The sequence below is a fragment of the Actinia tenebrosa genome, unplaced genomic scaffold (genome assembly GCF_029948245.1).
Source record: "Actinia tenebrosa isolate PJP-AT-01 unplaced genomic scaffold, QUT_ActTen_1.0 PGA_scaffold1__47_contigs__length_23844297, whole genome shotgun sequence".
Classification (NCBI taxonomy): domain Eukaryota; kingdom Metazoa; phylum Cnidaria; class Anthozoa; order Actiniaria; family Actiniidae; genus Actinia; species Actinia tenebrosa.
The window spans coordinates 32211-49107 of NW_028292578.1; the positions used below are offsets into that span (position 1 = coordinate 32211).

At 36.6% G+C, this 16897-nt stretch overlaps 2 protein-coding genes across 2 annotated transcripts in view; one reads left to right on the plus strand and one right to left on the minus strand.

The window, feature by feature from the left end:
* Positions 1 to 4425: 4425 nt before the first annotated feature.
* Positions 4426 to 7515, plus strand: LOC116296140 (serine hydrolase BPHL). Its single transcript, XM_031704101.2, has 3 exons — positions 4426 to 4833; positions 6155 to 6352; positions 6936 to 7515. Exons 1-3 carry the CDS (start codon positions 4440 to 4442, stop codon positions 7241 to 7243), a joined length of 900 nt encoding a protein of 299 aa, XP_031559961.1. The 5' UTR covers positions 4426 to 4439; the 3' UTR covers positions 7244 to 7515.
* Positions 7516 to 8392: 877 nt separating this feature from the next.
* LOC116296139 (uncharacterized) overlaps positions 8393 to 16897 on the minus strand; it is a 30799-nt gene continuing 22294 nt past the window's right edge. Inside the window, exons 22-32 of the mRNA XM_089032855.1 lie at positions 16277 to 16399; positions 15539 to 15661; positions 14527 to 14652; positions 13874 to 14004; positions 13549 to 13619; positions 12867 to 13009; positions 12457 to 12579; positions 11565 to 11585; positions 11027 to 11114; positions 10002 to 10284; positions 8393 to 9386 (exon numbers count right to left, since the gene is read on the minus strand). Coding sequence (XP_088888981.1) covers positions 9366 to 9386; positions 10002 to 10284; positions 11027 to 11114; positions 11565 to 11585; positions 12457 to 12579; positions 12867 to 13009; positions 13549 to 13619; positions 13874 to 14004; positions 14527 to 14652; positions 15539 to 15661; positions 16277 to 16399 — 1253 coding nt within the window. The 3' untranslated portion in view covers positions 8393 to 9365. The remainder of the gene's footprint in view (positions 9387 to 10001; positions 10285 to 11026; positions 11115 to 11564; positions 11586 to 12456; positions 12580 to 12866; positions 13010 to 13548; positions 13620 to 13873; positions 14005 to 14526; positions 14653 to 15538; positions 15662 to 16276; positions 16400 to 16897) is intronic.

Below are 16897 nucleotides of genomic sequence, written 5' to 3' on the forward strand. Positions count from 1 at the left end.
TCACACTGACAATATTCAAGGTCATCAATAGTCATTGGTCAATAAAAGTCCTCAAACGGTGGGGCACCTTCTGTGGGCTAGACAGCCGTCTTTGAACTTTGTTAGATTAAACTGTACTTGGCTTTGTAAGGATTCACAAAGCGTATGATTAAAATTTATTACAATACCAAGTTCTGACATTCGTTTGAGTTCTTGATCGAAGGCTTTATAAAAGAGGAGGGTTGGCTCTGGAATCCAAAAATATTAAACAAGAAAAACAAATTATAAAAAAAAAAAAAAGGCTAAAGAACTATAATATCACTCCAAAAAATCTTTTTTTAAATTACCATCACAAAAAAAATATGATACTGCGAAATAAAAGAAAGCAATTTCTGTCTATTCATTGTATCTCTTGGTTAAAATGCTTTGTTTTCAAATAAAAGTCATAACCTTTTCCGCGCAAACTTTCTTTTCTTGTGCGTTCCCTTTGTTTTCTTCTCTTTTTAATTTATGAAGTTTTTTTTTACGATAACTATTCTGTTTATGTCGAACTGAACTCGTTTGCTAATAATCGTTTTTGAACAGATGCTTTCTTTTCTTGCATTTGAATATTATCCCCAAATGATAAATTTTTTTTATACTTTTTAAAATTCGTACGTGATGTACAAAACTTTTTAATTTCTTATTAATACTTTTAGGAGGAAGTTGGCGTTTATTGTTGAAATAAAATATTATTATTTTGAAAGTCTTTTCGATATCTTTCAAGTTTCAATTTTTATCTTGACAATAACTCGTGGGATGTTATTCAAAAAAAAGTCTTTACTTTTCAAAATATACGAAAGCTTGCTTCTAGATCTTACACTATTTTTTAAACAAGAAAACTATGTACTTTATCATCTCTATTTCATAGCAAATAAATACTTATGGTATTGTATTGTATTGTACTGAAATATTGTAAGCAATGGTTTTGATGAAGGGCTGAGGCAATACAGATCTGGGCAAATGAATCTCCAAAATTATATCAACTAATTATCTCAAAAACAATACCCACAAATAAAAGATAGGGAATATACTATTCATTGTGTTTAAAAAATGTTTTTTAAACATATGGGTAAATATGGTAAATAGTAATACAATTATTAGGAAAAACTTGCATTAAATTTGGAATCAATTCATTCTGGTTTCGAATTCGTAGGTATTGTTTTGTTTCTGAAAAAACTGTTTACCCTCGTTATTCGTTGATGAATCATTAGCCATTGTTTTGACAAGTTATTTTTGAAGAAATAAGAATTCCTTGTGATTAATTATTAAGTTTCTTTACCCGCAAACGCCAAAACATCAATAATCTTTCCCAACGCTGAATCTTACCCAACCCTTAATTGGGACTATCCAATGCTGGGGATTCAGTGTGCGGAATTGCGTGTTTTGCGAAGGAAGGACTGAAAAATCCCTGAATAACAAACTATATATCTGTCTTGGCTTGAGATTCTAATCAAAATACCAGTCTATAGATGCGTATAAGAGTTGTTTAATGAATTATGACTTCAAATAAGTTCAGACAGTTCTAACTGCATCGTAGATTTTATAAAACTCTGAAACGAGTAACCGAACAGAGTCAGATGAGCATGACTATTAAACTCAAAATTCAAACTCAAATTGGAATTTAAAACTCTGAGAAGAAAGAGAGTGGAAATGAGGAAAATCCAAACCCGGTTGCCGTCTGTATAAACGAGGTTTTTTCCTTCGGAAATATGTTTATTGAACATAGTATAATATCAGAGCTAATTGTCTAGCTATATTTTTATCAATGAGGTAACCAATTTAAACAAAAACATATAAACACATTCGGCTTTAGAAATTAACTTTTCTTAACCACTCAATCAGAAATTCGTCAAATTCTACATTTCGTTAAAGTAGATAAGGAATTTACCTCAAATTGAGTAAGAACCGTGCGTTTATTGATACAAATTGTAAATCGGGAGTTTTTGATGTTGCTTTTGCGCATAGAATATCTGTAAATCCTGATCGCAGATGTCTGGCGAAAAACAGCATGGGTTCAGTTAAGTTCCTTCGACTTTTCTTCGTTTCAAAAGCTTTTAATCACCGGCACTACTTCCAAATTGTTTTTCTTTCCATATTATTGTAATATCTTTCCTTAGCTTTGGAATTTTCCATGAAAGACATCTCCTTTGAGAAGATTGAGATAACAAAAGCATGCCAATAACATCCGAAAAGATTTTAAAAATAATATTCATAATGGTCCATAGTGAACGTACAAATGATTTATCAAACAAAAGAGAATATTTCCGTAATATTTTCTTTTCTTTTATCCTTCTTGGTTGACTTTTCTTCGGTATAATAAAGCAAAATATATATAGCTTTTCTTCTATTTGTTTTTATGAAGCGATGTCTGCCTTAGCAGTTTAGGAATCTCCCATTGATTTAACAAAAATAGATTTTATATTTTTATTATGTATTTTTCCACGTAAACAATTTCTCAGTCAAATTCAATAACGATTTGAGGACCAAAACATTCGTTATACTTTCATCAAGACTTCATATCACTTTTTTCTCTGAGTTTCTTCTTGTTACTGTTTCTAGCTTTTACGCTTTGACAATACCTGTAAAATGTTGAGGTCATGTTAATAAAGCAATTCCACTATATTTCATGCCGAAGAAAATAATGCATGAAATGTGGAATTAAAGTACGTGTCTTTGTACTTGTTTTCGTACTTTTGTAGGATATACGGGATGGGTATACGGAAAATTTAACCCGTACTTCAACATTTTAATAATTTTAAATGCAATAACTTCAAGAATTTGAGTAAATCTTTCCCCGGGGACCGGGGTTAAGTGCTACATTTAAACCACATATATGAATGTTAGATTCCCTGCCCTGTTCCGAGGGTCTGGGGGTGGCGGTTTCAATTCACTAATGCATATAATAATTAGTTATCGAAGAAATGCTATTTTTAGTTTCTTGTTCAAAATAACGACAGGTGAGCTATGATTTTGTCATTTGAAATCACGAAAAGTTATTTTGTTTACGAAGACGAAGCTGAAAACAATCCAAAATAGCTCATTGGTGTTTTGTTCCAGTGAAGTGAAACTTATGAACTAATTAGTTTACAGCTTTGAAAGCTCTCTCTTCTATTGCGATATTTAAAGTAATGGATTATTTAGCCGTTCTGTAGAAATAGAAATTTGAGTGAGGTCACTAAAATACACCCTGAAATAGATACCAGACTAATAGCAAGGGAAAATGAACTAAGAGAAGGAATATTCTGGTATTTATGATTTTTACCGTCATAGACACCGTTTGATGCTATTTTTAAAATCACATTTGTCATCGTTTGTTTTTCTGCAAGCGCATATAAGCCTTTTCATAGTTTAAGAACCGATTCCACTGCGCATGCGTTTTTATCCCGAATTTCTCACCTTCTTTTGTTTAATTAAGAACAAAAGAAGGTTTAGACAAAAGAAGGTAGAAATTCGGGATAAAATCGCATGCGCAGTGGAATCGATTCTTAAACTGTGAAAAGGCTTATTGCACGCGCTATTTAACAAATAGGCTTGTGAATCCACACTACTTTGACAATGTGATGATGAAATTTATCGTCAATAAGAGGACAGACACATAAAAAACTGATGTCTATTTGTTTTTTACAGTTACAAAAACGATAAAAACTTCTCATTTTTAGCGATCAAAACAACCAACGGAAAGAGCGCGCGCTGGTTGACGACAGCTTTATCTGTCTGTCCTCTTATTGATGATAAAAAATAACCAATCAGCACGCGAGAAATTTGTAAGTTATTGTAAAAAAAGAAATGATACTCTAGGGAATGACATGAGGTCTGAAATGGGTAAACATTACGTTAGAGCCGAAGAGGTCTATTTATCACGCATGTTCAAATTTTCATATGTTTTGACTAATTTGCATACGGATTCAGAGCATGCGCAGACGTTTTTCACGCGTGTCTGTTAACTCAAGTTTTTTTTTGAAAAACTCATGCAAACATGAGCAAACAGGGTAGAGCACGCGCAGTACGCGCGTGCAGAAAAATAAACATCAAATGAATGCTGCTAAAAATAGCTTCAATGATTCTAAAAATAGCATCAAAGAGTGTTCATGATGGGGCGCGGGGATTCCTTCTCTTAGTTCATTTTCTCTTGGTAATACACATCAGTGGACCCTAATTCCATTTTCCATCTTGTGTCTCTTTGACTATTACACGTTGACTAAAATTTTTTATTTCACGGGTTAAATGCCTTCACAAGTTAAGGGCTTGATATGCAAGTCAGCGAGTGAGTGTGATATGTGACTTATCCAAGAAAAAAATCCACTGAAACGACCACTCCTTCATCCTGGATTCCCTTAGTCCATTCCAATACTTTCGATGACTTTCGCATTCCAGACGTTTGGGCTTCCTGTGGTCCATTACAAGCAAACGTGCTCAAAATGTTAGTTGGTCGTTCAATCTTCACTTCTTCGAGGATTCTTAGATCCCAGAAGCCAAGAAACCTCCTCAAACCCACAGCACACTTATATATCTACCTGAAGATTGCCAAGGCTTATTTTTGTAGCTCTGTGTCGTCGAAAATTAACGTCAATGGCGTAGACTTGAGTTACGAGCAAGAAGGTAGTCAAGAACAAGTTGTTCTCTGTCTACCAGGTGCTCTTGGGACAACACAGAGCGACTTTGGTCCACAGTTAAAAGGACTTAGTAATGAATTTACTGTAGTAGCCTTTGATCCGCGAGGCTATGGGAAGTCAATTCCTCCTGTTCGAGATTTTCCCAGTGATTTCTTCGTTCGGGATGCTTTGGATGGTTCAGAACTGATGCGAAAACTAGGTGAAGATTTTTAACTGTAAAAAATTGTGTGTGTGAAAAACCTTATGAATAGCTAATATTTAATCAGGTTTTTATATATTATTTTACAAACTGGTGTCGTAATTATTCATTTATTTTTAGCCCTGCTCACCGGACAGCCAGGGGTAGGAATAAAATAGGATGAAAGCTAGGGGGTTATCTTACAGCCCTGTCACTCTTGCTGCTCGACAAAATGCCAAAAAAACTCTGGAAACCTTAGCGTGCGCAGGCCAGAAGTCTAGCTACAAGATATGTAATGCCAGGGGTGGTGAAAGGAGTGGCTAGCAATTCTCCTTTCGCTTAAATTTCTCAGTATTATCCTCAGTAAGCCACCCTCTTTTCCTTGCAATCCTTGATAAGACCTTTAATTGTCTCCCCCCGCCTTTTGAAATTCCTGGACCTGCCACTGAATGTTCATACTAGAATTTGAATTATAGCTAGGGCACCCACCCCCTAATCAACAGGTTTTTATTTCACTCCAAAAATATTATTTTACAGCTGCATTCCCATTTTATTGGCTCTCAAGGCAATTGGTATAATTCGCAAGGGCTTTTATGCATTTTTGCTACATAGAGCAGTTTTTCAATGGATAATAAGCCTGATGCGAGATGATGTTTTACCCCCGTCTCTAGACCATAATCCTTTTCACATTGCTTTTGTTCTTTAATTATGACTATTGTTCCTGTATTCTCTAAGGAATCAAAAATTTAATTATGAAAGAATTTTAAAAACTATTATGGTCTAGAGATGGGGGTAGAATGTCATTTCGCTTCAGGCTTATTATATAGTGAGAAATAGATAACCAATCACAGCTTTAGAAATTCTAAGGTTTCACAGAGTCTCTGGCATTTTGTTGAGCATGCACAGTAAAGAAGACAGAAGTCTTGGGTCAAGGGTCAAGAGTGAGGGGTCATGTAAAGTGAAAGTAAGGAAGATCTAGGAGGGGTCAACTAAAACAATGGTAGAAATCCCAAGAAATGGGATATTCATTAACGTTCTATTCCACTGGGATAATGGGATCAAGCACACTAGACTGATTTATTCAACTTATAAATAAATAGAAATAAATTACTTAAATGGGAGTAGGATTTATTTTTCGATCTTTTGGTCTTCAGTAAATTCTTTGGGAGAATTATTAATTCATGTTTATAAAACTGGATGTTCAAAAGTCAGTTCATTTTAGCTAGTAATGCATTTGCAAAAAACCCTCAAAAATTGTGTCATTTTTTTACATTCCCACTTTGTCTGCTTACGTTAAGAGCATTTGTCTTTCTGATAATTATTTTTTACTATTTATGCACAGGTTTCAAGAAATACTCTCTCCTTGGTTGGAGTGATGGGGGTATAACGGCTATGATCCTTGCAGCAAGTAACCCAAGAGCCATTGACAAGATGGTTATCTGGGGTTCCAACTCATTTGTGACCAATGAAGAAATGGAAACATACGAGAAATTAAGAGATACAGATACATGGCATCCGAAGATGAAAGCCCCTCTTGAAGGTAACTACAATCTAGACTTTTTTAGATAGACTTATAGCGAAAGGTGCGAAAGTATAACCATATTAATTGTATTTGCGCACTGTACTTTTGTGAATGCCTCATTTGGTAAAACCAGCCAGCTTTGCATCAAAATGTGTCAATTTTGTTCTGACAATTTTGATAGGTATTCAATGTATGAGTAGCACAGTACAGCATAGGGCAGTGATATACTGTATACAGATGTTGGTGGACCCAGAGAGAGGTTCTGAGTTCAAGGCCCCCGTTTTATAATGGATATTTATTCAACATGATGGGTGTCATTTTGAATAAATTCATTATCACAGTCTGAGGTCTGATCCACCTTTAGTATTGTGTAGAACAAGGATGGATTAGGGGTGGAGGTGATAGGGGCCGTGGCCCCTCCTTTCTCAGATACCTGGATCTGCCCTTGTAAACTGCACACAAAAAAACTTATAAATTGTTTAAATATTGCCAGTTAATAGCAGTGCTTAACAGAAGAGTTAACGAAATAATTTTTTTTGATTTTTATAAAATAATAACAGCTGTAATATAAAGATCACAAATTTGAAATTCCTTTTTAAAGCAATGTACGGACAGCAAGGCTTAAAGTCCATGTGGGGTGGCTGGATAGATGCATTTGATAGGTTTTCCAAGCAAAATGATGGCAACATTTGTCGAGAGTATCTACCCAAGATAAAATGTCCCACCTTGATCATCCATGGGCAGAAAGACCCCTTGGTTCCAGACTTCCATCCAGAGTACCTTCATAAAAATATCACAGACTCTACGTTGTACCTGATGCCTGAAGGCCGACATAACCTGCATTTACGATATGCCAATGAGTTTAATTCTATAGTGACAAAGTTTTTAAAGGAGAAGGCAGAGAAATAAAATTCCATTTGATTTTTGCAGTGTAATCCTCCATTTTCCATGCATTGGTTCACTGGTCAAACACAAATCACTCAAGTGAGGTGTCAAGGTAGTTTCAATACATTATTCAAATTTGAACCTTGCCAACTCTAGTGAATGCTTTGTGTTTGACCAGTGAACCAATGCATGGAAAATGGTGAATTGTCCAAATCTTTCTACAATGTTGTAGTATTTTTCTTGATATGGTTAGCATACTGTAGCTGTTAGTTAATCTAAAAACCTTTTATTCTCAACTACCGACTCTATATTTTTTGTTTTGTTATTTTCCAGAATAACAGGTAATATCCCCCATGTTTCTTCCTTAGTTTCAGTTTTATGATTTTTTTGTACAGAACTTGATTTTCACTATTTTTCTTCCAAAATTGTACAAACAATGTCTTTACAACACATGCCAGTAAAATGACCCTACATGTCCCTACAACACATGCCAGTAAAATGACCCAGCATTGCCCTAAGACACATGCCAGTAAAATGATCCTGCATTGCCCTACAACACATGCCTGTAAAATGACCCTGGATGGCCCTACAACACATGCCAGTAAAATGACCCTTCATGGGCCTACAAAACATGCCAGTAAAATGACCCTGGATGGCCCTACAACACATGCCAGTAAAATGACCCTACATGTCCCTACAACACATGCCAGTAAAATGACCCAGCATTGCCCTAAGACACATGCCAGTAGAATGACCCTGCATTGCCCTACAACACATGCCTGTAAAATGACCCTGAATGGCCCTACAACACATGCCAGTAAAATGACCCTGGATGGCCCTACAACACATGCCAGTAAAATGATCCTGCATTTCTCCTACAACACATGCCAGCAAAATGACCCTGCATGGCCCTACAATACATGTACATGCCAGTCAAATTTAACTTTTACCTTTACTTTTATCTAATGTTCTTCATACATCAGCCTGAATCAGTGTTCCTATTACATTATATTCCAATTAGGCCATTGGCACAGATCCATAGGGTCATTACAGGGTTACATTATACCAATGTATGATGCCTAATGCATAAAATGTTACTCAATGTTTAACATTTTATGTAAAATCAGCCCCCTGCCTAAAGTTCACAATTAACATGAGCACAAGTTTAGCATCTTCAACTCTTTAAAAGTGTTTATTTTTTTAACAAAAATTGTATTGTTTAACAATTTATTGTGATTTAAAAAATTATCAAAAAAGTACAAAATGTCATGAATTTACAGCAGAGTGCAAGCAATTAATCCGTGAATCTCTAATTACTAAATAGTACAAAATAGTGCTAATTAAACAATAGAAAAACAATGGAATTTGCATGAAATTGTGCTATTTAGTATTACTAAAGTTTCACGGTTATATTGTATGTACTCTATCATCATGATTATTTTAGACCAAGGGAGGTTGGTGCAAATATGGAGAGTATCTAGGTTTAACCCAGGAAAAAGAGACGTGCAGTTATCTAAGCAAAAAATAAATAAGAGTATTGCGAATGGGGGGGGGGGGGGGGGGGGGGGCACCAGTCAGGGTTTAGGTGGAGAAAAATCAAAGGAAGTGTGCCTCATATGAGGGGAAGCAGGAAATGTTTTAAAGATTTGAATACATGCTCCCTTATTTTGCACCAACTATTCCCAATTTATACCATGAACACATGGTTGTCCCACTCTGTGATTACAGAGAAAACTGATAGATTAATACAATGACTATTTATGAATTTTAATGAGCATCATTATGATTTTGCTATGGTAAAGCATTTTTATAAATGCTTATTCAGCAAAATGCATATCAACTCAAGCCCGATCAAAGTCTCTTAAATTGAAACACAACAACTATTTCAACTTTGAACGTTTCATTCAAATTCTCATCCCTTTCTACTGGATATATTGAATATGGCAAGGCTTAACCTTTTTATTGTTTTATATGTGCTATAACGACATAACAGTGTAAGATAGTGCATCCTTAATGGAAAATTATGTTTCTTTCTCCAACTTCAACTTGTTGCTTTCCTCGTGCCATTTACTTGGTTAATATTGATTAATGTGCATAGTGCATGCGCAGTAAGTACGTTGCATGTATGGTAATGTTCAGGTGATGCTTACATTGGTGATTCTTTATCCTGAAACAGATTAAAAATCAATCAAGTAATTAGTCACTCTATTAAAAGGTGAGTAATGAGACTGAGTAATCACTCCTTGCATGTTCGATGACATAATTGATGGACTAAATAATAAACTGATCGACCAATTATCTACCCAATCAATTAAACAATTAATCAATGAATTGAACATTCAATCAACCGATCAATGAATCTACCAACCAGTCTCAATAAATGAATCGATAAACAAACAAGCAATCAGACCAGTCAACAGTCAATTAGTCAACAGTCAACAAACTAATGTGTAGTTCCAAAAATTATCCATACCCCCTCACGGAGGAATTTTTTTAAGACACCCCCATACCCCCCAGAAATTCCAATTTTCTTCCATACAAACTCTGTAATTTTTGTTCTTTCTCTGACCCCCCTACTCTTCGGAAATTCCAAATTCCTCTGTGGGGTGGGTATGGATGATTTCTGGAACTACGCAATGATTAAATCAATTCCCATTTCTCTATGCATGATTGCATGATTTATGTTTGAAGGAAGCCCATCTTAAAATATATGGCAATGCCTAGATATTGTGCACTTTTTTGAATGTTTGATCTTACATAAAAATAGTTCTTGATGGATTACCTTTTTCATGGCAATGTTGTCATAGTAATTAGATTGTGCCCTAGCAACATCATACTGTTCTTCAACTGAATCATCGACAGGATTGTCATAGTAAGTAGATGCTCCCGGCCTAGCAACATCATACTGTCCTTCAAATGAATCATCACTTCCTCGCCGTCCTTTGTTATCATTACCATAGTAAACTTCACCACTTTTTGCCATGGGTGGGTCATTCTTCATTTGCACTGGCCTCATCCCATGGCCATAATCTTCTTCATTGACACGAAGATCTCCCTTTTGTTGTCTGTATGGGAAAGAAATTATGTCAGTCTCATTTTGTTTTGAAGTGTACTTAGGTGTAAAGCCCCCCTTACTCCTGCACCTTGTGGTATACTAAACCCTAAAATGATGACTAATCATAAGCTGATGGTCAGATCTTCTTTAGGTCTCATTTTGTGTACATAGAGTAGATGCACAGTACCCCTTACTCCTCTCTTGTGGTATACTAAACCCTAAAATGATGACTCATTATAGGCTGATGGTCAGATCTTCTTTAGGTCTCATTTTGTTTTAAGTGTACATACAGTAGATGCACAGTACCCCTTACTCCTTCTCTTGTGGTATACTAAGCCCTAAAATAATGACTTATTATAGGCTGATGGTCAGATCTTCTTTATGTCTCATTTTGTTTTAAGTGTACATACAGTAGATGCACAGTACCCCTTACTCCTTCTCTTGTGGTATACTAAGCCCTAAAATAATGACTTATTATAGGCTGATGGTCAGATCTTCTTTATGTCTCATTTTGTTTTAAGTGTACATACAGTAGATGCACAGTACCCCTTACTCCTTCTCTTTTGGTATACTAATTCCTAAAATGATGATTCAGACCCTCTTGACTTCAGCACCACCCAACAGTGTCCTCCTCCACCCCTAGTGTATAACTATAGAGTTTTCATTAAACAGAAGAAAAAAATATCCATAAAGATCAAAAGATAGAAAAATGTCATGAAGGTCTAAATAAGAAACTGTAAAGGTTGTCTGACCTCTTGTAACAGCAAAGGATGAGGACAATAATGATGATGATGAGTAAAGATACACCAATACATATGCCAACAATCAAAGCGGTTTTGTCTAAAAAATGGAAACAAACAGATGAGTATCTTGTATAGAATTCAGAATTCAATTATGACTTGTTACGGGATCCAAGACATGCAATCTGGAATCCAAGATATGCAATCTGGAATCCAAGATGTACAATCTGCAATCCAAGACATGTAATCTGCAATCCAAGACATGCAATCTGCAATCCAAGACATGCAATCTGCAATCCAAGACATGCAATCTGCAATCCAAGATATGCAATCTGCAATCCAAGACATGCAATCTGCAATCCAAAATTTATTTCGTAATTGGTTCTAAATTAAAACAGTTGGCTTTGTTCTGTCGATCCGAAAATTTAAGACTTGATCTTTGTGAAACATCCCTCAGCTCTTGAGCATTAGGAATAAGCAGTGAGGAGTTGTTTATAAAGTGCACCTCCTTTCCCCCATACCCCAAACGGAAGTCTGTTTTAACACTTACTCGAGTCTTCCTTGATCTTGGCTAAAGGAGACAAGAATGAAAGTGAATTAGTCAATAATTGAAAAAGAACGAAAAGGGAAGGAAGATCACATGCTTAGTGACAGCATGCTGGGAAATTGACGTTTTAATGGAACAATTCCTTGTGAACAGGGGTGTATCCAGGATTTTGTTCAGGGAGCGGTGCTGGGCACAGATTTAACCCAGGGATGGGTGCACCCATTAGAATCAAAGGTAAAAAGCAGTATTGGTTATCTTCGAAGTTGGGGCACAAAGTCGAACCAGGGAGGGGTGCGCACCCCCTGCACCCCTCCCCTGGATCCGCCCCTGGAGAAATGAATGGGAAAATTTCCGAACTGAAGAAGCATATGCTTAAGCTTATATTGCTTATGTCGATAGCTTGAAACGGACTTAACTACCCTGGGTAGCAGACGAATTTTAAGTTTAAATTCAAATTTAGGCTGCATGCAGGCTACGAAGCAACCTGCTGGCCATGCAAAGTAGAATTAACTATATGCCTTGCTTCGTAAGATTCCCAATATAGTCGTATACACCAGTGATCTGTGAATCAAAGTAATTCTCTTGCGAAGTAGAATCAGCTATATGCCTTGCTTCGTGAATTCCCCCCCCCCAAATAAATTCCATCCCCCCCCCCAAATAAATTCCAACCCCCCCCCCCCCCCCCCCCAAATTCTCAGATACACAAGTGATCTGTGAATCAAATTATTTCTCTTGCAAAGAAGAAGCCTTGCTTTGTGAATTTATCAAATAGGTTGTCAATACTCAGATAACCCAGATTTGACAAAGGACATGCTTTTAGAGTTATTTTACTTGGACTGTCAGGTACTAGTTATGCAACTTTGTTTCAAGGACCAATTTAAATCAATCTACTTACCACAGTTTACACCATCGCCCGAGTATCCATCATTACAGCTGCATGAGAAACTACCATCTGTATTCGTGCATGTAGCATCACTGTGGCAGTCATTTGCATCTGGGTCGTTACATTCGTTCACATCTAGAGCAAATAAATCAAGAAGAATGATATTTTCTAATATTCTTTATACTTTTCTTAAATTGCCTCTACCTTCCCTCTGTTTTTTATCACATATTTATTTTCCCTCTTAACCGACTTTTTTCCCACCCACTTCACCGCTTTTCGTTTTCCTTCATATATTTTCCCTCCCACTTTCCATTCTCTTACATTTATTTTTCGTTTCTTCTGCTATTACCCTTCCATCTCCCCATTCATTTTCTCTGAAACGTATATTATTGGTACCAAGTTTATTTTACATTCATCCATACCTGATACAGAACTAGATTGAGGATCGAAGCTTAAGGCTCCCATCACTCCATTAACACCACTGATATCCTGATTAAGACCTGTACTCGTAACATTGGAGTTGGGATCGAAGTTCAACGAAGCATTGGCAATTATACTTCCATCTCTGTAGAGAAATCAGCCAAAAATTAATACCATGCTAGTTACGTTTATCTTGAAAGGTTTATTTTGTGAAAACAAAAAGTGCTTTTTCCCCTTTTAAGGGTCAAGTAATATAATACTCCCCTTCACAGTTCCCTGCGCCATCTTGAAAGGTAACTGCGAAAGGGACTTATAGTTTTAGAAATTGATTTGGGTTTCTTGGGATGCGAGTCTCTTTCTATGAGAATAAAAGGATAAAAGAGGTGCCCCGGCCGGCCATGTTGGTTGACATGACAAGAGACGCCAAGACCAAATCTTTTGTCAAAGTCAACCAAAATGGCATCAATGACGTCACATGCATCTCATGAATATAAGTTGCTCAAAGTCCCTTTATATCAAAGTCCCTTAGGCCTAGGGCAAACGTCGAACTTTCCATGCACCGAACTCATTAAAAACAATGGATATCAGGTGATAATGAGGCGACATTCTTTGATGTAATTAAGTGCGGTTTATGGAAAGTTCGACGTTTGCCCTAGGCCTTAATGTCAAGGGCGTTACACTTACTGTAAACCAGTTACGCTACATCCAAAATAAAATAGTCTAAATCGGGATTTCGTCTTGAAGAACGCGTTGAGCTGAAAAGGAAGGCCAGAATGAATGATTCAAGGAAAAAAATATCAATATTTGCTTTCAGTTGTATTATTTATTTATTTATTTTTATTCAGGTTGATAACTGATCCGGAACGTATCGGCAGATTCAAGGGAGTGCCTCAGGAGTGTCATAAGACCCCTATCGTTATTCCGCATTTATTCGGAACTGGTTTTATAATGCTGATAAGTGAGTATCATATTTTGCTAATGATTTCAGTGTGTGTTTTTTAAAACTTACGTTAACAATAATCATGTTTACGGTGCTTATGTAGTCATCAGAGAATTCGTCATTCAATCCGCTTCTCCATTTGAACTCGGGGGAGTTCGAGTACCTTAAAAGACGTATCTTGAGTTTAAACCGCTTACTCTCTGCATGCGAAAGAAAAGGAACTCATTTTTTAAGATATTCGCACTAGACATTACACCTACTTGCAAGAAGGTTGTCATACAAGAATAGAAAATTTGCAATTTAGTGAGAAAGGAATACATTAAAAGACAAAAGAAAAAGTTCAGCTTCAGTGATCTTCTTTTGTTTTTTGATATAATTCCTATCCCAATAAATCACTAATGTTCTATTTTCGTACGACAACGTTCTTACAAGTAGGTGTACATCGGGAATATTCGTTTCTTCGTTAAACGAGGTCCGCCATGTAAATATCTGATGCGACGATAGATGCCCGAGTAAACGCGGTTCTCTCTACCCATATTACATTATTCATTCGTTAAATGAGGCCCAAGTAGACAGCCAATATTTGAGCCTGGCAACAAAAGCACCCCACCCTGCAAATTTCTGATTCGGACAGTTTACAAGAAGCCCGAGTGTTCACGTTTGAAACACGTCTCTACCCGAACCAAATCTAATCTAGCAGTATAGACACCACCACCACCTACTTTTGCATTCAAACGTTCCATCAGAAAATTTCCTCGGTGGACATCGACATTTGTAACCGCCCTTCTTGTTTTTGCATATCTGGTCTTTGCGGGGACATTTGAATCCCTCTTTACACTCGTCGGTATCTGCAAAGGAGTATGGGGGGAAAATTAGGAATTTGTTCTATTAATCCATGCTTGTGAACTGCGGAAAATAATAATAATATTATTATGTTATTGCAAAACCTCCGCAGGACAGAAGAAAAATTACCATACCTAAAGTTGACATTTCATATAAGACAATGCGTTAAGGCATTTTTGGCCTCAAGCACGGGTTTTTTGATACCAAATTCACACTTTTTACTGAAAATCGAACATACAGAATTTGTTGATGTTTTCATACCCGCTGGTGTCATCGGGATCACGTACAATTCAAGTTCAACTGATTTCAATGTTTCTCATTTATTGTTGCCATAGAAACATCAATTCCACGGAAATGTATATCATCATAGGCATCATAAACTCCAATCTGAGACTAATGTCTAGTGTGAATTTCAACTCAATCCTACGTCAGAAAGTTTGGTAAAAAGCCAGCCAAAAAAGTTTGGTATGGCTGGGGGGAAAACAGGATAGAAGAACGTTTAATTTATTCTTTCAAACTTGACAGTCTTGCTGTTTTTAACATGCTCTTACCAGCTTTTTTATTTTTATTTTTATTTTTATTTTTTTTTTACCGTAATTATTTTTGTTTAATACGTTTTAAAATACCTGATAAGATCTCATTGGTGCCGTTTTAACTTAAGACAAGGCTTGGCTAAGTTGTATCAGTTATAACTACTTGGAGGTTTATGTTGCTTGCCGAGTAACTGTATGTTATGTCTAGTCGTGACCCTAGAGACTTGTCAATCTTACTGCATTTGCTCGAAGAAATGGCATTTTGTGGAGCATGCGCAGTAAGAGCAGCAGTGGCTCTGACGTCGAGAGTGGCATCTAGTTGCGCAATGAATGTGTGAAGCCACACTGGAACACGTACCTTTGCACGTCATCTTGTCATCATCCAGTTTATAACCACGTTTACAAGAACAATTTCGACTACCAGCAGTATTGGTGCACATATGCAGACAGCCGCCGTTCGCGGTCTTGCATTCATCGATATCTGATTTCAAAAAAAATGTTAAAGACATTACTTTTGGTTCAATAGCATATAGTCATCGATGCTGGTACTATTACTACAATCGATCTTAAAATGGCCGTTAAATAGAGGTTGGCCACTTACGGTCAACCGTGAACACCTACAATATGTCTGGAATGTTAAACGTGTTCTGACCAATCGCATGTGATTGAATGAATTGATTTCTAACTAACTGTCGCATGTGATTGGTCAGGACAGGATGTTTAACATTCCAGACATATCTTAGGTGTTAACGGTTTTCTTAGTTTGATTGTATTATGTGACCAGATGTTCCCATATCAAAGCTATAGACCCCTTGCATTGATTTCCTAGAGGAATTGTTAGTCTGTCTTTTCTTATGCAAAAAACAATCCATTGTTTTGTTCCCCAGAACAATTCTTCTCGGGACTCAATACAAGGGGTCTGTATGACTAGACTTTTCAGCGAAACGCTTCTATTGCACGTTACGTCATCGCGGCCATGTTGGTACCATTTAACAAAAGATTTCTCATTATCATCCATTGTTAACGGCACCTCAATGGCCGCCATGCTTTTGTCTTTTGACTGTCTTGGGAATGCTTGCAATCCATCAATCGTTACCTTCGCAGTCTCTCTTGTTGGACATCAACTTGAAGCCAGGTTCACAGGAACAGTTGTAGTTTCCTGGTGCATTATTACAATTATGGGCACATCCACCATTGTTGGTCGAACACTCGTCGATATCTTGGCGTAGAAATATAACCAACATTAGTAATGGTCTTTCACAACTACTGAGCTCTGATTGGCTGAGTTACTAGTAGTCTAGTATTCTCCTGATCCCTCTTTCTTCTGACAGGCTACAGTTTTCATTCAACATTGTGATTGGTTAACGTTTTAAAAGTTGATGACACATGTTAACAGTGTTAAATCAAACAGTTGACTTAAATTAAGCTCATTCGATAAGGTGGATTTTAAGCTTCAAGTGACAACGCGAAATATTCGGCAGAGAAGGATCTTGGACTATCCCAAGTGCCTTTGCGAGTTATAGTTTTCTCAGTTCGGTTTCAACCGGTTTCAACCGGTTTCAACCGGTTTATGTGGATCTTTTTTTATTGATACTTCTGCTACTACTACTGATACTAAGGTGTTGCTTTAGCGTTTAATGAAGACATGTTCGACTGATTTGGCAAATAAAAGTAGTCATTTATAGGATCTGTACTAAACCTAAAAGCACTTCAAAGG